Genomic DNA, 24,763 nt, shown 5'->3' on the forward strand with positions numbered 1-24,763 from the left:
CCAGCCACATTTTAAGTTTGTCTCCCTTGATTAAAAGTGACCAGAGCTGCCTGCATAATTCCAGAGAAGGTTGCAGTAGAGCTTTGTATAATGGTATTAACATTTGCCCCTTCTCCTGGAAATAACTCAGTCGATAATGTGCTTTTTGTCAGAGCTGCTTCACATTGGGAGTTTGCAGTCATCTTGAGATCAACAAATACACCCAGATTTTTCTCTTCTTCTGTCATTTCCAACCGATGAGCTCCCAGCTTGCAGCAGAGATTCCTATTAGCAATTCCCAAGTGCGTGACCTTGTACTTTCCACTATTAAATTTCATCCCATTTCCAATGTGCCAGCACTCATGTTATCCAACTCTTCCAGCAATACAGATATTCCCTCTGCACCACTGGTGCCTCCAAAATTTGTGCCATTGGCAAATGCCATCAGCTCACTCCTTCCTTTTGTTCCAAAGCCTGTTTGAAGTATACTGTGCAAGATCAAAAGAATGCAAAGATATGCCTTGCTGGGTCAGCCTGTGGTCCCCGTGGTCCAGCACTCTGCCTCTGAGCAGGGCAGTCAGCGGTGCTGCTTAGGGAGAGCATTGGACCTCAGCCACTTTCTGCTCTTTCTCTCCTTTGTACTCCCTTATGCATTCACGAGTGGTCTATGTTTGAGATGACTTCCCTACCTCTTCCATGTAGGGTTTTTTTTATGGACCTGCTCTCCATTAATTTATTGAATAAATTTTTGAACCTGCTGTTAAGTCTCCAAGTCATTTCTTAAGGAACTCAGCTCCACTCTCACAGCCTGCCCTTCCACCCAAACTAATGCCATCTGTCAGTAACTAGCTTCTTACCTACCAAATAGCTCCCCAGATGAACTTATACATTTGCCATGTGGCATTGTTTTTAATATCTGACTAAATCCAGTTAGATTAAATCTGTTATATATACATTGTCTAGAAAACAATTATCAGAGGTATAATCTTAGTTAAATGCAATCTATCTTTCATAAAGCTATGTCACATTTTTTACTTTATTTTCCACTTACTTCTCTGGCCCCAACTAGTTTTTCCTTTACATTTTTTTTCTAAGCTTTTAATGTTCTTGAGGTCAGACTAACAGGTGTCTAAATGACTGGACGGCTTTTCTTCCTCCTGCTTAAAAACTAGTGCTTCAGTCATTCCTCAGTAATCATTACCACCCTCAACCTGACAAATTAAAAACTTTGTACTACATGAGTGAGGATACATTCCAGGTCCATCAGAACTGTGGGCTTGGGAACACCTCATTCCCTGAGCTGCATGTCAGGTTTTCACAGGCCTTGCTCTACCTTTTGGTACAGTAATTTCCATTTCCATAAAATAATTCTCATGAGCTATCATCTTTTGCCCCAGTGATCATAGAAAATAGAGGCAGAAGTCATTTAACATAGGGCCATACCTAGCATTTATTAAAAAATGGAACACAAGAAAAGGAGAGGCTCAGAACACAAGATAAGGAAAGTCTCCATGCAATGTGTTTAATTGTATCGGGAAAGATAATGCTAAAGATGACTATTTGTATCACTGAAGCAGCTGAAAGTGTGCAGCTTTTCCTGTCACAGTGATGGTGCTCCAGCTAGTTCCCTCTCTTTAAAAAACAGAAGGAGCAACTGGCAGGTTCTGCTGTACAAAAGCTCTGGGTCTCCAGGATTCAGCCTCCTGAAGTAGGTCACATTTGGTCTCTGTCCAGGCATACTGCAAAAGGCAACCATTTAACAGGGCCTTTTAAAAATTCATATTCTCTAATGCTGTCAACACACATCCTTTCAGATACTGCTATACCAGCTGAACATTTTTTCATTGGTTTTGGGTATAAACAGGCCAGGAATCCTGTTTTTCCTTTCAGTTACCTGTATTTCTTCCAAAGTTCCTCTGAAGGTACATATTGACATTCAGATCACATTTGCATTCAGATGATGGTTTGTTGTTGGAAAAAATCCCTTTAGAGGGGCTGATTAACTTTCTTGCAAATGTTTACTGTCCCTGACCAAGGGAGCGAAAATACAAAACAACTCACTGCATGGCTTACATCTGAATTTAAAGACATGGGATCCTGTATTTTGTATTGTCTCTCTGAACATTAATGCTACTTCTAGCTTAAACAGGAGTTAATGACAGACTGAAGTCCATCTGTTACAATGACTAGCCTTGGACTCAGAGGGAGAGTCCTGTGGATAATTTAGGAGTGCATTTTATAGTTACTTGCAAGCATTTCGTTTCAGATCAAGGCAAACATGAGGAGCAGGGAGAAGTATCTCTCAAAAGTACAACCTGACCTACATACAGTATTGTAAATTAAAGATATGTATAAAAATAAAGCATTAATGATCTGTCACAGTTGCAACAAAACCCAGATACAAATTTTGCTGCTGAAAAGAGACTCCACTGAACGAGTCTTAAAGCTTCATTTTGGAAACCACAACTCTTCCTGCCAACCATACCGTGCTACCTCTGACACTGCTGCCATTTGCCTCTCAAGCCTTCCTGTGCCTTTCTGTTGCTTAACGGTCATATCCATTTTGCTTTATCACTTGTCTCTCAATGTCCATGTGTTTTTTGGCTCTCATGCCTCATGTTGGCTCCCTGCTCTCCATTACCTCATGCTCCAGGAGCTGCAGGCTGCTCATGGTGGTTTGGACTGTGCATCTACTGATGGCATGGGGCCACACATGTTTTTGCAGCTGAGCTGAATGTCACAAAAGCAAAGGAGAGCATTGGCCAGAAGACTTTGTGCACAAGAGTGGCTTTTGGTGTCAGACAGGGTGTTTCTCCAAGGGGAACAGGGGCTTTGGAGGACTCCTAAGGAGGATCCCAGGCCTGCAAGCCCTGCTGCCAGCAGAGGCAGTGGGGCACGGGCAGAGCTCAGCTCGCAGAGCTCCTCGGCTCCCGCAGCTCCCCTCAGCACCCAACTCCAGCCCATCCGCCGCCTGTTACCTGCCTCACAAGCTGCCCGAGGCGGCCGCAAAACCTTTTCCTCAGACACCGTCAGTACCACGGCGTCGCGCCTCCTGCCTCTGCAGGGCTCAGGGCTGCCGAGGGCCGCGCCGAGACCGGCCTCACCCAGCTGCAGGCGGTTAAACACCCTCACAGGGTTTTAAAAGGAAGAAGGGGAGAGCTAGCTTCCCCTGCTGCGAGGCCGGGGGAGGGCAGCGGCGTAGCGGTGGCCGGCTGCCCCCTGAGGGGACGCGGAACCCCGGAGAGCGCAGCACTACCCTCCGCAGCCTCCCCTCCCGCCGCGCCGCGGAGGGCGGGAACGGCGCGCGCCCGGCCCCGCCCCGCGGTGGGGTGGGGTGGGGAGAGGGAGGCGGTGTCGGGCGCGCGCCTGGCCCCGTCGTGCCCGCGTCCCGTGCGGCCGCCATGTTGTTGTGGCTGTGAGAGGCGGCGGAGGCAGCCCGGAGCCCAGCGACCCCGGCCCAGGCAGGAGGCCGCGCCCCGGGACGGGGGTGTGGGGGCTCCGCGCCATGCCCTGCCCCGCGGTAAGGAGCCGGTGGGGGCGTCTGGGCTCACCCGGCGCCTGGCGGGGGGGTGGGCCGGCCTGCCGGGCTGGGGCCTGGAGGAGGGCGGCCGGGCTGTCAGCTGCGCGGCCGCGGCCCGGCACGCCCCCTCGGGCCGCGGGGTGAGGGGCAGCGGTGGGGACGCGGCGCCGGTTTCCTCCGCTCCGGGCGGCCGGGGCCGCCGCGGAGGAGGAGGAGGCGGCGGCGTGCTGAGGCGCTTTCCCGGCACCGCGGCCGGGGGTGGCGGCCTCCTCCTCCTCCTCCTCCTCCTCCTCCTCCCCGGGCGGGCAGGGATGCCGTCCCGAGCGGCGGCGCGTCCCCCGGCGCTGGGACTGGCGGGCGGTGCGCCCGCGGGAGGTGAGCTTCCCGCCTGGCCGCCGCCGGGGTCCGCGGCCTGTGGGCCTCACCTGGCGCCCGCCGCTCGCCTGGCCGCCCCGCGGGGGTGGCTGCCTCCCCGCCGCCCGTGGAGCGGGACTGAGGCAGCGCCTCACGCCGCCGGCAGCCGCGGCCCCGCGCTCGTCTCCTCCGGCCGCTTTGGCCGCCGTGTCAGTTGTGCTCAAGGGTCCTTGTGCGTGGAGCCAAAATTCCCATTCCTGTTGTAAGCGGGAGTTGTGAAGGGTTTTTATTTAAATAGTTTTGGGGCTTTAATTGTCCCTCTTCCCCGTGTTCCTCTTAACAGACCTATGCTTCTGATGGGATCTGAGCAGAGGTTGCCCTTCTCTGCTAAGTAGTGTTTTGCCTTCCCGCTCCAGTTCCCCCCAACATGGAGTTGTAAGTTTTTTGCATTGAAGTTGTTCCCTCTTCAGTTCATTCTTTTAGGGAATATTATTTTCTCAGCAGATGAGACCTCGTGTTCCTTCACATCTCTGTACAGGAAACTGATTCCTTTCCTCTTGGTGCAGACTTCCCTTGCTCGGGGGAAGGCTGGGTATGAGTATGAGCTTGTAACTCTTGCAGACTTCAACTCTGTGTGCTTCACCCTTTTGCTTTCTTGTGTGATGAGCCCATGTAACCGTGCGCATTAAGGCTTTCTTTCAGAAGAAAAGAGCTTGTCTAGTGAATCACGTCAGGTAGTGCTGAGTGTAGAAGTACAGCTTGGCTTGATGGCAAATATAAAGGTGTATTTAAATGCCTAGGCGAGCCCATTGGGAAGGGATGGTAGTGTGACAAGGAACTGTGGCAGGTTTCCTGTAATACCTGTCATGCACCTCAGCTCTTTATTAAAGCATGTGCTGTAATATTTGAAAATTAACTTTGTTGGTGGAAGTGAAGGAGTTTTTACAAAGGAGTGCTTGTAGATAACTTGAGGGGAGGAGGCTGACATCTAATATCTGCTGCTGAAGCTGTTACTGATCACAGTGGTTTTGGAAGACAGAAAAAGTGCTCCCTTTCACAGTACAGGAAATAGTGTGAACTGTAAGTGTTGAAACTTTCTACAGATAAGTAAAGGCGGGGCATGGGATTCTAAAATGCTTCAGTGACAAGGGCTTCTGTGTGCCTGGGGGAGGGGCAAACATGCAGAAACAGTCATGTGGAGCAGTGGTGGTTTTTCGAGTGGTTGCACTAAAAGGTGCTCTTGTCCTACTTCACATTATAGGAGTGGTATATTGAGAATCAAGTTAGTCCTCTTGCTGACAGTGGTGTAGGTACCCATTAGGATACTGTTAATATCCATTATGTTAACTGTCTGCATTAGCAGGTATTAAAATATTGGTTGGCCTTAAGTAATATGCTATGCAACCCACAAATGATACCAAGTAGGTAGAATAGGTGTGCTTGATAAGCTCTTTTTTTATTTTCCATAAAAATGGCATCCACAGCTGGAGGAGATAGAAATGGAGCATACCAAAGCTTCTGAAGATAGAGGATACAATGTTTTATCTCAGATCTCATTCCACCTACATGCAACCTAGGATGATGGAGATGAGTGTGTTGTCAGCCTTTCAAGAGTAGGAGGAATGTGGCTATGCAGTGCTTTGCTGGCAATTAACCTGTAAAAAAGGAGCAACTTAACGAGAAGGATATTGTTAGCTGCTGGAGTAATGGGCAGAAGCCTGAAAAGTCTGCAGTAGCTAGGAAGAAGGAATTGTCTGCATGGAGTGAATTGGAGGAACTGGGTTAGTGTCTAGCACAAAGCTTGATCTTTTCACCTGCAGAGGTCAAAGGGATGTGATGGCTGTTCCTGCTCTGGTAGCTTCCTACTGGGATGTGTAACTGGATATAATGAGATAGGACTCTTCTACTTGATATCGGTGGTGTCTTCCAGAGCATGTGACTCCAAATTGTTTGTTAATACCAGATGCTGTAAACTAGAATGAAAAGTCCAGACACTTAAATATGCACTTGTTTCATACTGGCTTTCATTGGCTGAATCAAAGTAACACAAGTTGTATTTATTTCAGAACAAGCTTTTAGGTACTAAAACAGTCTAAGCCATAATGTGCAACTGTTCTGTGTTTGTTTCTAGTTTGAGTAGTGATGGTATAAAGATCTGCCTGTTAGATCCCATATGGGTTTTAACTTTGAGAAACGAGCCTCATGATTTGTAATTCTACCCTTCTTCTAGATATTGGTGCTGTAATTTCACAGTGCTGTCGGGAAAACTTGCAGCACTCGGTTCATGCTGTAGTTCTTGTGAATTAACTGGATTGTTAAAAAATAAATATTTCTTTCTTTGTGGTGCTTCAGAATTTCAGGGCAACTCAGTGGCTTGCATGAAAGACCTAAAAGTGAAGGTAGTCCTAGTTCAGGAATTTGAAATACTGACTTTTTACTGAGGCTTGCTATCCTAGTAAAGAACTGAAGACCTCAACTCCTAATGCATTACAACTCTCACCTTGGATGCATTAATCCTGAACTGTGCAGGATTGCCATAACCAGACTGTTGTATTGGCTTGCATGCATGTTTGCTGCTTGTGGGATGGGCAAGGGACCCAAACTACAGCACCATTTGGTGTCAACTGCTCTCATTCAGAATGTAGCTGCTAACAGAAACAGCTAAGAGTTAGTCCCCTTGCTTTGGGGTGAGCAGTTGAGAAGGACTGACAGAATGTACGTGATAACATAGAAATCTAATTTTAAGCTAGAGCATGAGTAGCCCAGACTTGTTCTTCCCCTCATCTGATTAATAGTTTCTGGTGGTGTGAAGGAGGTGAACACCAACTGGCTGTAGTGATTCTGGGAGGTAATGTATCCCATAAGGAAGGCCTTGAGTCACTCCCTGCTGATCTGAACTAGGGGAAAGAACAACCTGTAGCAGCAGGGTAGAAGTGTAGCCGTGATCTTGTTGAAACAAGTGGTATCTTTAGTCTTTTAGACTTTAGACCTTTAGTCTTGTTAAGAAATGTCTGGATTGTGTTGCTCTGCTGGGAGGTGCTCTGTTCACCTTCAGTAAGTAGCAATATGTGCCTACAAGTGAAGCTTGGAACTGCAGTGCCACACTATGCAGAATGAGCTAGGGAGGAAAAGCAAAGCAGAAGGCTTTACAGAATGTTAATTGAAATGGATAAGCTATTTCTGGAGTCATTGATGTCCATCAAAAAGTGCTGTTTTTAAAGGCTTAACTTAAAATACAGTTGCAGATTTCCTAACTTTGGTTCATCTTCTGAAACTCCTCTGACTTAAATCCTTAATCTAAAGTTCAGGGAGCAGCAGTTGGTTTGATGTGTGAATGTGACTGCAAGTTAAGCTTAACTGGAAGTATGCTCTCTAAGTCTTGCTGGTGGGCAACTGAATATTCAGAGGCATTGTTCCTCCTTATGGACATTAATGCCAAAAATAGTTGCAACAAAATAAGCTTGGTATGATACAGTTTGAAGTTTTTCTGAAATTTGTGTATATGCACGAGTGAGGTAACTAATGACATTGTAATAGCTGTCCTGTAGGCGGTAGAACCCTTCCAAACTATGATAAGGGGGGGAAAACCAAACTCAACCTCTGAAAAAGACTATGAAACTTCTGAAAAACTGTGAAAAAGATAGGTGGTTCTTGCCCTTCCTTGGGAGAACTGCATTTCAGAAGACTTGAAGCTGCATGGCAACTGAACTTGTACAAGCTGCTGTATTGAAGTATTGCCACTTCTGAAAAAGTTAATATTTTGAACAAGGTTTCAGAGGAACTTAATTTTAGAGAAATTAGTCTGCCATTTTTCCTCTTGACTAGGAATGAAGTGAAAAGCTGTAAAGTGGCATTGATAGGATGGCTTGGGAGCAGGTTGTTGTATAAGCTACCAGTCATGCCAGTGATGAAATGTGTCCTCAGTAACACATGCTGATAGATCTTTAGTATTAAACCCCTTTTTTAGAGAAATTAAACCAAAATAATTTAATTGCAAATACTTTAAAATATAGCGTTGCAGTTGAGTGAGTTGAAAGAGGACAGAACAGCAAAGAAATGAAGCCTTAGAGAAGTACTAGTAGGTGAAAAGCAAAGCAAGTTGTCTTTTGCCTTGCTCAGCACATCTCACTGTAGTTTTCAGTGTTCATTGTGGTGAACTGACTAGCCATGATGATAATGAAGTTGGGTGTGCTGGTGACAGCTTTTATCTGAGATGCTGATCTAGCTGATGCTTTTACTGACTTTTGTGACATCAGTTCTTAATCAAATAATTCTTCAGTGTACGAATAATGTGGTAGTGGTCAAATTCAGGGTGTTTAGCTATTTTGTATTTTGTGAAGCATTAGAACTAGTTCTAGCTGTGAAGGCTGAGCTTAGCTTGGAAAATTATTGTGTCCCCAATGGAATTAGCTTGAAGCTAGAATCAGAAAATTTGTGTTAGTCCCTGGCTACTTAGGAAGAGCCGGGCTTTTAGAAGGGCAGCCAGAACAGACCAGCACCCTAGTGGACCACTTATGGAGGAAGAAATGCTGTTTTGCCATAATTCTTTGCAGTTTTTCTTTCCAATAGATGCACTGGTATAGACATTATTTATAGAAATGCTGTTGGAACAGTTTTCTGTTGCCCTTTTGTGGGCCTCATTTGTTTTGCCAACTCTGGGACTGGAAACTAGGGCTATAATCAAAGCATTAATTTTGTAGTGTTACCTGAATGGACAGAGCTTCAGGAAAAAATAAAACTAGTTTCTCTTTTCCTATGCCTTTTAAAAGAAGGTTTTGACTCCTATATCACCGAGGAAAGGGCAGGCTCTTGACAGAATGAGACTTTTCTCTAGTGCTGCTTTCTCCACTTGTGGAAGTGCCTGGGGGAGGCTGTTCCCAGCCACCTGTGTGAGGAGAGGACAGAAATGCCTGTCTGTGCTGAAAAGCGTAGGTTGAAATTGAGTCTGTGAAGACAAGATGCACCTGGTTGGCTTTCTAACTACCTTTGGAGAGCAGAGCTTTAAAGGCAGGACTTGGCTTCAGGGTGTGTTCTGTTAGCTGTCTCCCCAGCTCATCCCTGTGAGCAGCCTTTTATGAAGGGGTGATATGGATCATAAGCCTTCCAAGTTCCATATGACTCCTCAGTTTCTCTGTAGTTGGACTGTTCTGCTCAAGTAGGATTCTTATTTTGGTTTCTGTACAGCTGGTGGCAGGATTTCAGAATATAGATGGAAAATCAGATCTTTCCTTGAGTCTTTCTGACATGAAGGGTTTAGCATCTTGTAGGTCTAGGATAGACTACTAGAATTTTGATTTCAGTTACTTAGTTGCTAGAAATTGTAGTTAAGTGAAACAGAAATCTGAATTAAAGAAATGGTAACAAAGACAGAGTCCCCAGAGGGATTAGGAACTTTTGGCTGGGAGAGGGATTTATTTGCACCTACAGTAACACTGGAACTGCTTATGACTGTGGAGTCTTAACTTAAACATCTTACAGTAGATGTTACATGAGTGAGATAACTTCGAGTACTTTTGAAGTGAAGCCTGCATTTTGTTTTGCAGATGTTAGAATGATCCTAGTATTAAGCTCTGTCCTGTCACTCTTGAACTACTGCTGAGTGCTTTCAAAATGAGTTTTAAGTCCTAAGCTGCTCATGGAAGTGGTAGCAACTGCATTTGGAATTGGTGGAAAGTGTTTCCCTGGAATTTCCTATCTGGTAGTTAGACAACCAGCAGCCTGACTCCTTGTTTTCTCTGCAAGTAGATCAGGAATGGGGAGTAAGCTAGTTGCTGTGGCTGGCTGATTTCATCTCTTGTAGCTGTAATTGACCTAAATGTGTACCTGTGAAAGCTTTACTTATTGCATTGCTATCTGTAAGCTTGTAATTGCTATCATTGAAACTTAAACCTGAGATAAAATGAGATGCTGTGAAGCTCTGCTGTTTGTAATTATACTGTTTGCATCCTTGATAGGGTGTTTGCTTTGAGACCTTTTCAGACCTAGTTCCACACTTGTTGCTGCTGAAAACTGTTCTCAGTTTTACTTGCCTTCGGTGTATTCTCTTAACTTCCAAAACTACTGTTATCAAAGCTGACTTTTACTGTTCTTTGGGTTCTCTGTAAGTCCAGGCTTTTAAAATACTTGCCTATCTCCTGACAAAGAACAGATGAGTCAAAAGGAGAAGCTACGAGAAGAAAACTCACCTGCCATATCGCAGAGCAGCTTCGCCTGAAAATTAGCACGTGGACATTGCTCTGTCCATTCTGCAGTCAGTTTGCTATGTTCTGGGTAGAAACACCTTTTCTAGATGTTGTGAGTTGATAGCTTTGATTTTTGTTGTTCTGTTTGAGTTTTCCTTATTTCCTTTACTCATTTCTGAGAACAAATATGTTAGTGTGATATAGGCATTGTTGAACTTACGATCCAAGAAACCTGACTAAAATGTCTAAGCAGATTGCATTTCTAGGTTATTTTGATTATTTTCCTTTAAATGGAAGCTGAAAGCAAGTGAAGTGTACTTAATGTAAACTTACAAGTTTATTGTCTCTGCCTGCAGACCCTCTACTTTCCAGCTAAGCACTGTGCATTTTTTTTAAGAGTGGATAAGCTTTTCATCAAATTAATGGCTAAACCTTATCAAACAAGTGTTCATCTTTACAATTAAGCATTCCTTTATTTAATTGTATGGTGATTGGTGGGAATGCTAGTCATGAATACATTTGAGAATTCAGATTCTTAATTTTCACTCACTGCTGGTAGCAGGAATTTGCTGTGAACAGGGCATTATATTCTGGTTGGATACCCATTATAATTAAATTATCATCTTTGTCTATGTTCAGTGAACCTTTCTTTGAGTAATTTCCAAAAGAATGCACCTTTTTGCACTTTGGGAAAATCTGAACTCTGAGGAAGGAGGAAGACGGAACAAGGTAAATATTTTGAGGTCTGCTGGGCTTTCCTTGTAGGTTTGGCTAATGGATTTACGGTCAAGGCATAGTTGTTTTCTAATGCAGAATACAATAGCTTGCTTGTTTTCTTTTACTCTGGACTGGAATCTCTTAATCCCTTCAGACTCAAGCATGAGTATCACATGATTTGGAGGTGTTTGGTTAGTGTACTTCACTGCTGCAGTGCATCCCTGTACGTAACAGATGAGTAAATTTGGACTGCAGGGAGAAGCCACATGGAAATTTTCAGTTTTTGATAGTCATGTTTAAGTGTCTAATGCTTTGTTGCTGGATCCTCGTCTAGGAAGACGCAAGGGAAGGATATGGACAGGTAGATTTCTAACTGAGATCAGATTTCTGCTTGAGACCTCCAGTTCATGATAAAAAGGAGTACAGCTTCAATGTACTGATGGTATACCTATATGTTCAGTATACCTAGAGATGCTCAAAGCATGTATTAAGGTATTTGTATGGAAACTCTTGCAGGAAAACTGGTGGTTATATCTAACTATAGGTCCTTCTTTCAGAGTGTGTGACCATATGGGACATCAGTGGATATATAGCTGTATAAGTGATACTCATAAACCCTTGTTAAAGTATAAGAATAAATTAATATTCATTAACAGATAATTCCAGAAAATAGTAGCTGTTTGTATAGCTGCATAATGGTACCAATATGCCTGGTCACTGTCATAATGCTTTTCCCTCCTTCAATTCTGCAGGCTTTAGTAGCTGGAACCAAAATGTCTTCCACCTGTCAAACTGGAATTTTAGCTTTTATATGACAGGATAAATGCTGATACTTGATGAGGGTAGCTGATAAATATTGATCTAGTGAGAAGACTAGACAGAAGATGAGTATGCAGTTATGGGTTTCTAAAATAGAATAGGATTTGCTGAAATACGGTAACAAACTGAGGATGGTAAAAAAACCTACAGTGACTTAGAAGATGCTGATCTTGACTCTTGGTGCTGCTTTTGCAGAATTTGGTACATTAAGCACAAGATCTTTGTTGCTTTGCTTGGATTCTACCAGCAGCTGAAGCCTGCTTCTTCCTAAGCTGTTTCATTCACTTAGAAAGAAATGCAAAAATAATTGGGTAGCTCTAGTTGTGCTGCCTCTATACTTAGCTCATTACTCCTGGCAAATTATCTTTTGCTTCTCAAGTGTTGACTGGTAGGCTGGTTTAAGAGCTGTCTAGCTTTCAATTGCTAGGTCATTTGAACTCCTCTGCAGTATTTTTATTGCATAGGCACTTCTTCCTATGAACTCTTGCAAGGCTGGTGATAACCTAACAGTGGAAACGTCTAAGGATAGGAATTTAGTAATTCACAAAGAAAAAAAGCAATGCCAAGCCTGCTGTTGTAATCAACTTGGAGTAGGAAGCAATCTTGAAACCTGCTTGATGTGATACTTCCTGCAGAGAGTGGTTAGGTTCATTACTGTCACTGCACTGGCTGATGCCTGGATTGGGGGTGTGAGGTGTTCGTGTGGAGGACGCGGCCTGGGGAGCTGTGGACAATGGATGAAAGGATTTGGCTTGATTTTGACAAGTGTAAGATTGGTATAACAAGTACAATAAGAGCTATTTTTTGAGATTAGTTTTTAATAAGCTTTTTGTATAAGGTACAAGTTCAGGTGCTCCCATCCTTTGAGGATCACACCCAGAGAGCAGTCCTATTAATGTTAATAGCGCTGTTGCATCACTCCTTAGACCGCCATGTTCTCATTCAGCACTAAGGTATGAAGACTTTTCCTCTTGCATAAGACAACTTGATTTGCTCTGGTTGGGGAAGGAACAGTTTGGCAGCTCGCTAAAGAGTAAGTTGTGTGCTGCTGTTCCCTGTAGCTTATTTTTCTAAACATTACTACTTCAAGTTCTGTCCAGCTTTCTAAACTGTCTTATCAGTATATGCAGCTGCCTGAGACTGGACCACTACACATACAGAGGTAGTGATTATCTGGCCAGCCCATGCTGAATGCAGTTCTTTTACTGCTTCTAGCATATCTCCTGCTCCTAGACCCAAATTGTATGGCGTTCAAGTTAGAGCCCTAGTTAGGGATAAGCCTCATGTACTTAGACGTATTTCAAGAGCCCCAAAATTGCAATATTGCTTAATTTACTTTGTCTCCTTTCAATTTCTAGGTATTGGTAACAACTGTTGTTGTTTTTTCTGGTTCTTCCAATAAAATTCAGAATTTTAGCCTCATTGTGGACACTTGCTATCATGTGCTAATCCCAGAAGACCAAGTAATATACGAGTTAAGAAATAATTTTTGTAAAAATATGCTGCAGGTCCAGTAACATTTGTTATTGAGCTAAATGGATTTCACTTACTAAAGGCAAGGAGTGATCAGTTAAAACACACCTTGTCAAAAGAAGTTGGTCTCAAGTGACTTGTGTGGTGAAAAGGACAAGAAGGGACTTTTTTTGTGCAGGAGTTCCCATATGAGAAGTAAGCAGGTGGGCTGGGGAGAAGTTAAGCTTGCAGTTTAGAAAGGCCTAATGCCAGAAAACCCTCCAAAAACTAATTTATGCGCTTAAACTCCACAATTTTTATACTGACTCTTGCCAAGACAATTAAAGAATTCCTGGAGCTAGTTTGAATTTCCAGGCTGGGTTTGGAGCACGATAGCTTCTTCTGCAGGTGCAGAGAACACTCAGGTCTGTTCAGGTGGGTTGGTCAGTCTCAGTGGTTTTATTGCTGGTAAGATTTTTTTTTTAGGAGTCTGAAGATGTTGCTGTGAAGCACACTTGTGGTACAGTTGCAGATGTAGCCAGCTGGAGTTTTTAACTGCTTGTAAAAGGTCAGCTTTCGAACTTCCATGAATTGATGAACAATAAATTTTAAATTGGTGTTGTAGCACCTGTTTTGTAGAACTTCACGCCTCCTGTTTGACTCTGGAAAACTTAGGAGTAAGAACAGGGTCCCTTTGTGGGGTTGGTGGTGTTAAGATCTGCTTAACTCTTTGTAGGTAGCTAAAATGCAAAAGGTGGTGTACCCTAGGGCCAATTCAGAGAAGGCTTGTTCAGCTGAATGAAGATCAACTGTGGTAAAACAACTCCATAAATCTGTCATGTTTGCAAACATATTTCAACAGCAATTAGTTAGGTTTTGCCTTTATATTGCTCTCTGGGTGACTTTATGCTGAAGTATTGTTGAAAGACTTAGCAGAGTTTGTACATGTTGAAACAAATATGATGGCTTGAAACTTGTCTGAAGAATCTGCTTGTTAGCTGACTTCTGAAGAGCTGGTTTACCTGTAACCCCTCAAAAAAACCCATGCTGATGACTTGGTTACTTTGTTTTATAATAACACTTTAACAAGAACTCAGTTTAAACAATGTACTAATAATTTAATGCATATAGGAATGTGGAAGAGAAAGTTGTGAATCTTTCTGTGAAGCTGGGAATCTACAGATTGTGCTGTGTGAGTGACAGCTCAGCCTCTACATGGAATTCAGAGCATCTTTGCCATGTTATAAAAAGCTTGTTGCCTGGTGCTGATCTGTTCCTCCAACACAGAGCTTTTTGTAACCTTTAAACTCTAAGTATAGAATAGGAATTTATCCTGTTAAAACCTGCATTTGTTTAAAGAGTTAGCTCCTGCTTATTCACCTATGTCCCACATCTCTAGATCTCGGTTATTTACATACCAAGATGTGTGTCACTAAACTTACTGGGTAGGTAAGTTTTTCCTTTAACAGAAAAGTAAATGTTGCCTGTAGCAAATGAACAGTTATGACAATCTTGTTATGCCTTTCTTGTTCTTCAGTTTCTTCGGTTTTATGTACGACATTGAACTTCTAAATTATGATTTAGGAGCTGTTCTGTTGGTGACTTCTTGCCTGTGAAATCCTAGAGGTTTGTCCAACTACATCTGAGATGAAGAGTGTCTAACTTGAGCCTTATCTTGGAAGTGATGTATTTTATGTTGTATCTGATGTCAATTTTACAGGCTTTTTTTGTGGGGGAGGAATGGGGAAAAGTCCTTACTTAGTCTCATCTAAACAAAATAGGCTGGGTGGATACTGTAACATTTACTGGGTATATGGAATACCTTAAAATGAAGTGCTTGATGATGTAGGTTGAATGGAAGGGTCTGAAGGCTTCAGTTCTGAAGTAAGGAGTAAGTCTTCTAATTTGTCTAGTTAGATTTGCTCGGCTTTCAAGCCTCACTGAGTGTTTGAAGGGAGAAGTAGCAGATTTTTTTGTGTCAAAACAGTGGGCTTGAATTAAATCCTTTTTTAATGTTTTGAGGTTGCTTGGTATAGGGTTTTCACAATGTTGCTCATACTCAGCTGGTGGAATGTGAGGTAAATTCATCACAACTCAGATGTGATCCTCCCTTCCTAGTATTTTAACTCCTTGTCACAAGTGAGTGTTCCTTGCAAACAGATTTGAGGTAGAAATCTGCAAATTAACCTTTGCTTCAGTGTTGTCAGCCCATTGCATCTTCTGAGTTGAACTTGCAGTCTTGGTGCCGTGTTCATTGTGACTAGGATGATATGCTGTAAAGGGGGATTTTTAATACAGTGTTTCTAGACCACTGTTGCTGCAAGTAAAGCATTTAACAAATGCATCTGCAGTGTTTTGTTTCTGTAAGCAAAATGGTCCCTTATCCTGAAGTTGCTGGCTTACAGCAGCCTTCACTAGATAAAGTGCCACTAGTGTGGTGTAGTCTAGGATGGGTACGGAGTAATAGGTCCGCTTTGTGGATCATGCAGCTCTGGAGCTAAGGACGCTGCCTGCCTTATGGCACTGGGGTGTTGGGCTGAACTGCTGGTACAGGGAGGCCTAAATGCTGAAAAGGTAGCCGTTGCAACTGATTTTAAATTATCCTTCAAATGCAACTCTTGAAACTGTTCTGTATCTCAGTCAAACTGAGTTTGAAGGTGTCACCTGCAGGACATGCATCTCGCCTAGGGTTTGCCTCCACTGCTTTCTGGCAGTGGGTTGTGTATCTGTTGTGCTGCTTGAGTTGTACTCAAGATTTATGTAGGAAGTGGAAGCAGATGCATTCCTTTTTCTCAGAACAATTTTATTAATTGTTAACTGAAACAGTTGAATTGCTGATTTTTGTTTAGTATTTGTGGTAAGATTTGATATGTTACTTCATAAATGCTCATGTGTTTTCCACAGATAAAATTTGCTTAGCCTTTGTGGGTTATTGGATTTTTGAGTGTTAAGGTGGTTGTGTATTTAATTCAGTAGTGAGAAGTAATGCACTGAAACTTCATGCTGGAAAGTTATTTAGTAACTCTTGTTTTCATCACTGAGCTGCAAAAAATAATGCTGGTGAACTGAGCAAGGTTAAATGAAAAATGTACAGAACACAAATTTCAGAGTGTGTCCCTAGAGATAATAAAGCCTTCATTGGTAACTGTACTCAAGCAGATATACCTCCTGGCTCTAACCAGATTTAATTTTTTGTAACTCATCTTGTTTAATACCTGCATAGTTAGGGCTTCTAGCTCTTATTTCTGTGATCTGCTTTTTTTTATCTTGACTGTAAGCAAAAATGATTACCTATCAGCTTACTATAACATTGAAAAGGCATGATTTGACTCAGACTTATTACAAGGAAAATAGAACATATGCATTGCTGTGTTTGCTCTGGTGTAGGTTACTTCAAAGTATTGGCAGGTCTCTTCCATGAGATCGTGTATCAGTCTGTGGGGTAGAAGTTAGTCTGCTAGCACATTTAATCTATTTTTGATTTGTCAAGATCTCAAAGGTAGAAACAAAAACCACTTTGTCCTGGCTATTCTCAGGAAGGCTGACACTTGAATGACTCTTTCTATTGTCTATTCACTTTCTTAGCATGCTGCTCTTGCTGAGTGAAGCACATTTTGTAGAAGTCACTTCCACTGTCTTAAGTTCAAAGGCTTTTCATCTATAGGTTGAACATCTCATACCAGCAATTTCAGATGAGGTACTAGTTTGGATAGTTTCAAGTTCAACCTTGTCAGCATAAGTCAGTGAAACTTCTCTGGCAACTCTTCTATAAAATAAGGCTGTGCCGGGGCTGAATCTTACTGCTGCCTTCCATCAAATCACTGATGCTGTATCTGCTTTCTCTGTCGAATGAGGAGAAGAGTATGACTGAAGATGCTCTTTGATCAGTGCAGAAGAAGCTCTAGAGAACCCATATCTCTGGGGTTTTGGTGGACTTTCCAGAGTATCATTCATGCTGATTTAAGCTTTATTGCTGAGAGAATTGATGTCTGACAGAATATCCTGGAAATACTGTATCCAGGTTCTAGTTGTGTTTTTACATGTTATGATAAACCTTTTGCTGCTAATCCCAAGTGTCTAGATACAATTAAAAGTCTTGAGTCTTTACCTTGCTGTGTAATTTACATGTGGCCATTTTCTGAAGCTTTAATCAGGGCTTTAAATTTCTCATGCATGTTAGTTGTGTAAGAATTTCCTTGATGTTTGCAGGTGATCTTGAAGTATTCAGTTTATCTTTAAGTAGTTGAGCTTGGTTTCCTACCATCTATTTCATGTTTTTCAGGTTTGTTTGCATTTACCTTAGTTAAGCAATAATTAACTCAAAACATTGAACTGATTGAGTTATATTGGGAGAACAAACCAATAACCATAGCGCAATAAGCATTATTGCGATTTCCTGGTAATGAAAATTCCAGTAGTGGAATACTTGATTTAATTTTTAAGCTTTGAGAAAATAGTGGTGGTGGTAGAATGACTTTGTAACTGACTCTCACTTAGGCAGCTACTTCATGCTAGCAACAAGCTTGGGGTGTAGGAAGAACTGTGGGTTTTACAGCTATTGAGGGTAATGGCGGTTTCTCATGGTAATACAGTGAATGTCTAGTGAGCTGCTTATTCTTTGTGTTTGAGCACAAAAGAATGTGGTGTGCAGCTACTGTTTTTGAATTTCTGATGCTTTCACAGACAGTCTGGATGACGTTGTTTACTTCTTTCTAGTGATTCTCTCTGATGTATTTAAGCTGGAAACTGCAGAGTTAAGGACACCTGGATATTGCTGCCCTGTTCTCCCACCAAACTACACAGGTTAATAGAGCTTGTGTCTGTTTCCTGAAGTGACTGTCCAAAATAGGTAAGAACTGCTCACTAAGCAATAGAATGTGGGCTTTTTTTTAAGAAGAGACAAGATCAGACACAAAATCGGGCCTTAGGTGAGAAGGATCTTGTTCAAGGTCTCTAGGGCAGTTTTTGTGTACAGCTGGTGCGGATGTGGCACTCAAGATGCTTCCAGTAAAGATTATTCTCTTTTGGCTGCAGATAGCTCTGGCAGTTTTCCTGGCATGAAAACTTGGTTAACCAACACTGCTGTAGAAATAGTATAGATACAGCCTCTTAAGAGCCCACTGAAAAGCTCTGAAGAACTCTGTCTTGATGTCTTGCGTAAGGAGAGCTCTGACTCAGCAGGGAATGTAAGCATAAGATTAAACTTAAACCAGTAGTACTGTACAAGTCAGAATTGTTAAGGCTTCCAGCCTGACAAGTGGCAGGCATCAGTTCTGTCCCATTACCCTCTTAAATTGCATACCCTCTCAAAAACTTGTTTCTTACCTCACTCTGTATTATTGTGCTTAATTTTAGGCACTGATTTCCAGCTGTGGGCTGAAGCACAGCTGTATGTTCTGCTGATCAGCTGATGGGAAATGGGCACTGCCTGCTGGGTATGCACCTCAAGACTTTCTGCTTGGCAGTAGGTGGCTGTGTGGAGGTGATTGCTCAGGCAGTGCCTGCACACAGATGCCCTTTGCTGGCAGTTTGTTGATGCTGTTCTGTACCAGTTCAGAAGCTTCTAGTATCATAGAAACTTGCCCCAAAGCCAACTTCTGATAGCTTATCTTGCTGATTTTTCTATCAATTTTACAAATACTGCCATGGGATTAGTATTGTGTCTTACATATAGGTGTTTTGAGTGATTATTGAAGAATTTAAGATGAATGCTTATGGAACAATAGTGGTTTTAGTCTAGGATACCTTAACAGCATTATGGAAGCTAGCTATTTTTTTACAGAACCATTCTAAATATGCTTCAGCATTCTTGATAGAGTAATTGTGATGCCAGGACTTGAACATGACTGCATCGTACATGTGCACAGTCATGTGAGAATGACAGAATAGCACATGCTAGGCTTGAAGATAGTGTTTCCTTCAGTATGATTTGTAGTATGGTACAATTATCCTTCACTTCTGATGTTATGCGAACTCAGTAATGCATGGCTGGTCAGAAGTGACTGCAAGCTGCAGGTTATGGGAAAATCAGACTCTCTGAAAAGAGAATACAGAAACTGAGATGCAGTCAATGTGGAGAAAACAGCTTGCAAAGTTTGTGTTGGGCACTCTCATTGGGTGTGACATGTCAGGAAGATGGACTTCTCATGCAGGTGGAAAAACAAGTCTGCTAGCTTTGGTCTCCCAGGTTTTCTGGTTTTTCTTAAGTTTTTACCTTGCTTTTGTGCTGGTCTGTTTCTCATCAGTCAAGTTGTTAGAGGGGAGTACCTGCAAAGTAATATTTGCAAGCCTCTGTGATGGTTTGGTATGAACTGCTCAAATGTCTGCTGCTTTCTGGTCTCTGAGCTGGCTCCTGACTGTAATTTAAAGGAAGTACAGGGGTGTTCTGGACAGGAAGGAACATAGTGCCCTTCAGATAGTTTGACTCTAAGGATACATCTAGCATAGCTGTCATGAAATCAATGAAGATGGACATTCTTGGTTATGAAATCAGTAAAATAACACCTCTTTAAACATGGTCTTAAACTGCCTGGTCTCCTCGGTGAAAGTAGATAGTCTGGTAAACGTACAAACTCTTCAGGCAATCTAAAGCTGTTTGTTTGGGGTTTTTTATTGCAGACAGATCTTGATGACCTGAAGGAGGACTGTGGTAGGCCGAGGACTTCTTTCTTGCAGTTGTCTGTGCTACTGATACTAGCAGGAGATGGGTGTTTTTTCACAAGGGAATGAACATCTACCTGAAGTCGTAAGACATCAGGTTCTGTAGTGAAAAGCATTAGTTTAACGAAAAGTGGAAGTGAGGTAGCCTTGAATGCCAGAAGACAGGATTGCCCATGACTGATGAAGGGCCTATACCTTACTTCAGACTGCCCTTCAAGTGTGTTGGGTTTCTGATGGAGTTCAATAGACAGGTTTACTTGGGTAGTACCAGAGACAGGTGGTAACTTGGAGTGGAGTTGAAACTCTGTAAAAGGCAAGAGGAGAATGTGAAGAGCTGACATGCTGTAACTGCATTGTCTTCCATACCTGTACAAGGCCTGTAACTTAAAATGTATGCTGCTAAAAACCTCTTTCTCCTGTCTTCCCTCTGTGAAAGCAAAATGACAGGCTTCAGTTCCTCATGCCTGCTGCTTTAATTCTTCCAAAGGCTGCCATCAGAGTAGCTTTGCTTCATGCTCTGGCAGTCTTGCTTGGGCTGTCGGTGCAGTCTGCACGCCTTTCACTGTGAACACCCCTGGTGTAGCATTTGATTGAGCAGTGGAAGCCTGAGTAAGTATCACTGGCTAGTTCTCAAGTCTGACATCATATCCAAGAATTAGATGGCTCTCTTTCACCATGGGCTTAATGAAATAATTCCTACTGTGTTATTCATTAACTCACATTTCATTCAATGGCTCCTAAGAGGATAATGAGCATGTTAGACTTCTGACATCCTTTTGATAAGATAAACAAGAGTTAAAGCTACGGCAGGCAAAGTTTAAGCATGGCAGTGATGCCTCACTGAGGCAGGTGGCGTGTGATGTTACATGACTTTAAAACTAATTTAATTGCTTTTTCTTTAATGAATTAAAGAAAACCTCCTTCGAAAGCTGTTGGAGAAATAACAAGTGCCCAGAGCCAGATGGAGGTCTTCCTTAGTGTGGAGGCTGCACCTGATTGAATGTCAGTATGGAAAGGCAGTGTTCAGCCCAGTATTGCAGTGCTTCAAAGCGGTTGTGGGAGCTCAAGTAAATTGGGGGACCTGCAACAACAAAAGCATATGGAAGGAAAAGAAACTTAGTAAAGGACAGCTGCTCCTGATCTGTATAAAAAATTTTGGTGTAAGAGCCTCTTGAACCTTGTTGGGTTTCTAGTTTTAGCATTAATGTAGCTTGAGCATGTGTAAAATGTGAATATCCCTTAAATGTTAGTGTCATGGACTCTTCCCCCTCATGTGTCCAGTTTTGTCAGCTTAAACTGCCATATGCTCTGCAAGAAAACTTTATAAAGGGGAGAAAGGTTACCTGATTTGCTAAGGGATTTTCTCTGACATTGTTTAATGTAATAAACTGGACAACTCTACCCCTGGCTTTAGGGCTGACTTTTAAAGGAAGCTATGGGAGTTAAGTATATTGACTTATTTTGGCTCTAATGTGAGTCCTTGATGACCTGGGCTTCCTGATAAATATGGCAGTGGCTGTTGATCCAGCTACCATACCAGTGAGTACTATTCTATCCTGAAGGCTTGCCAGGGAGTTCATCTCCCTCCAAAAGAGGTTCATCTGTGCTGTGCAATTGAGCCAGTAAATTAATATCAATAAAGATTAAGCTGTTTGTGGGAGGAATAATGATTGGATATTCAAATGCCTAGCAAACTGATCCTTTGACTGTTGCTGGGAGTGTGCTGGCATCAGTTGTTCATCCCTGCAGGTAATAACAGAGATAAAATTAAGCAGAGGCTGCAATAGCCTCGGACACCTGAAGAAATCTGGAACTTCCAGGTGGCCCAATAAGATCTTAAATCTCCTGGTATTTGGAGAAGCGCTGGGTCAGGGAATGGTGACTTTAGCTAGACAGAACTTCTAGGAGGTGGTCTGGTGAGTCAGGTGACTGCCATCCTGGAGAACTAGGTATGTCCCTGCCCTGTTGTGGATTGTGGTGCAGGCTAGTAAGTTACTGGAAACCTACAGGTGTGTATGGAATTATGGTTTTGGTGTTAACAGCACAGCTCCAGGCCTGAAGCACTCATCTCTGCAGCTCTGGCCCCAAGCTAGTGGATTGTATTTCCCAAATACTCCCAGTTTTTATAGTAGTCTGCTCTGTATTTGAAGAACTAGACTTCAGACATCTGTTATGGGTACTGAAACCAGAAGATCCTTCTGATGCCTTGAACTCTTGCTGGGCTTAGTTTTTCAATCTTTTAAAAATACATTACTACCACTTAACCATATGGGATAGTGTGAAAACTGTGGTAAGCACTGTGGATCTGTAGCAGAAGAGGTGCTCTAAAATGAGCAGTGTTGAAACGATTGACTTGATGCAGAACTCTACACTGACTACAAAGTTTAATAAAAATGAATATAATTAGAAGTTCTGGGTTCAGGGAGTATTTGTCCATGTAGCTCACTGAGTTAGGGTGGGGGTTTATAGGAATGTTTATATGAAGGGAGTTACCAATCGTACATACTCCAAGAGAAGCTGAACTAAAGCTTCACAGGTGATCATAGCACTTGCATTTCCTAATTCTTCACTCCATGCTTTTTATGTGTAGACATATTAAGATGCAATTACAAGTTGATTTCTGTGGCATGTATGAGTAGTAAAGATATCTGCTGTGTCATTAATACATGGGTCTTGGGCTGTCAGTTTTGTGTGCTTTGTTTACTTTATTGTGCAACTACATGTAACAACCTAATCCAAGAATCTATCACCAAAGCATACCTGCCCTGTCAAGGATCTCTTCCCTTACAGCAGCATTTATACACCAGTACTCAGACTTCTTGAGCTGTTACATGTGAAGTGGTAAAATATAAAACCAGGCCATTTTCTTACCTGTTCTTGGAAGATCTGTTTTTCAGCACCTGTGGTAATGGTTAACTGGAATAAAGAACATTTTCAGTTCCTGTCAAGCTTTAAGATGTTTGAACCAAACATAGTTTGGCTGCTGGTGTTAGTTTGTGGATTTCATTGGTTATTCTGGAAGCTTCTACCATCAGAGAAGACTTCCAAAACAGTTGTCAGCTAGACCTGAAACTGATGCAGAGATGTTGTATTTCCAAGCTAATGACACAGAGGTGTTACTTGCAATAAAATATACATTCCTTGGGTCCTTGTACTTAGTTGATGGACTAATTTAAACTTGCCAAGTAAGCTTTTCTAGATCAAGATATAATCTTTCATTCAGGAAAGGAGTTTGGCTTTTTTGGCATTTGAATCTAGAGTGCAAAACTGTATGCAAGCTTTTTCAGAAATACAAGGCCTGACTACTGAGGCTCTTCCCACAGCAAGCTGGTATTTATTTAAATTACAAGTCCTTTTTTGTCTAAGCTCTGAGCATTTGCTTCTAGATTTGTCTTCACATGTAGATTTGTTACACCAACTGCATAACCTCTTGAAATAAAGGCTTATAATAAAAGTGAGGTAGACCTAAGTATTCTGAATGTTGTTCTTATCCTTGTTGTTTTCCTTGATTTTGCCACAGAGCATGAAGGCTTCCTTTGTCTGTGAATTTTTCTGAACTTAGTTTAAGATTCTAACCTTAATATTGGAACGGGTTGTCTAGAAGCAATATGCTTGGTAATACTCAAACTTTGGCTGGCCAAGTCTTTGAGCAGCTTGATCTAAATGGAACTGTGTCAAGTGGAGGGTTGGACTAACTAATGTGCAACTGTCCCATTCAGCCCAGATTGTTCTGAATTTTTTTACATGTTTCTATCCTAGTTCTTTCTGCTTTCCTGTTTGGATTTACAGGGACAGATGTAACTTCTGCTTTTTCATGCCTGAATCTTGTTACTGTGACTGTAAACAGCACAAATCTCTGGTCTTTAATTTGAATGTCTTTCAGAAGAAAAGCTTTCTGTGAAGTACAGTCCTTCTGGACCTGATGGCAAGCTTTAGTTCAGGCACTCTTATATTTACAGGAAGGAAAGAAATTCTTGCCTTTTTTTGGTTTGGACTTTGACCAAGGTTGACACCTCATAAGATCTTTGAGATCCTTGAGTACCTGAGCAAACTGAGTTTCAGGGTTGTGTTCATACGTTGTCAGCAGCTTCATCCCACTTATGTGTCATGAAACAAGATGTTGTCAGTTGAGGTCAGGGGTTTTTGTCATTTAATTTCATCAGAAGCAAAGCAGTAAATTAGGACCCAAAACTCAAGTGTTAACCTCTTACTGCTCCTTATTTTTGTATCTTCTTTTTTGCCAAACCTTTCCTGATTTACTTTTTGAATCTGAGGAAATGCAACTTGAGTATTCTATCCCCATGGATTTAAGACGGGCATCTCTGAGGTTGTGTTCGGTAAGCACAGACTTGGTTTTGCTACTAAGTCAGTTACCAGAGGAAACTTCAAATTGAAGGATTAAATAACAATAGAATAATCTACTTGAGCTTACTTTTTTTACTGTGAAAAGTTGCTTTGGTGCATTTAACTGAAGCTTGATATCTGCAAGTCACAGGTAAGAATTGAAGTGTTAAAAATGTAATTTGTGCTATTTTCATATCCTTAAGGGAGCTTATGGACTAATATGCACACATTCTTGTATGTCTTTATAAAATACAACTTGAAGGGGACATGCTAAATTTACTGTCAGGATGGCTATAAATCTTATTTATTTAAAGGAAGGTTAAGTCTTACTGGCTGATAATGATTCAAATGCAAAAAAAAAATTAAAGTGGGTAACTAAAGTTGCCTGCATACTGATGTACATATTTTTAAAATCTGGGATTAAACCATATTAAAAATGAAAATTATCTTACCTGATGTATCAATAACAGAAATATCTGTTGAATTGCATGCACTTCTACAGTGCCTGTGGGGTAAGATGTGAATGCATGGCATCTAGGTAACTTGCTGAAGAACCCAAACTCTTTGTTTCTTCAAAATGATGATTTATCTCTCTATTACAGCCAATTCTCTTAGTAAACAGAGTTTGGTTTGAGTCGCACAGGGATGGAGTGAATGTTCTCTAAAGGATAAAACACTTAAATGACTACTTATGTTCTTTGTATTATTATTGTTCTTCTCATTTTGTTTATATCTA

General features: G+C 41.9%; 1 protein-coding gene across 3 annotated transcripts in view; it reads left to right on the forward strand.

Moving 5' to 3' along the window:
- Positions 1 to 3,330: 3,330 nt before the first annotated feature.
- MTMR3 (myotubularin related protein 3) overlaps positions 3,331 to 24,763 on the forward strand; it is an 82,948-nt gene continuing 61,515 nt past the window's right edge. For 2 of the 3 annotated variants that reach the window (XM_080365669.1, XM_080365676.1), the window contains exon 1: positions 3,336 to 3,499. Coding sequence is in view for 1 of the 3 variants with exons in the window: in XM_080365671.1 (XP_080221797.1) it covers positions 3,485 to 3,499 (15 nt within the window). In the remaining 2 variants the exon portion in view is untranslated. Of the gene's footprint in view, positions 3,500 to 24,763 lie in introns of all 3 variants that reach the window. The other variant, XM_080365671.1, reaches the window with a different exon arrangement.

Source organism: Falco punctatus (genome assembly GCF_963210335.1).
Source record: "Falco punctatus genome assembly, chromosome: 1".
Classification (NCBI taxonomy): Eukaryota; Metazoa; Chordata; class Aves; order Falconiformes; family Falconidae; genus Falco; species Falco punctatus.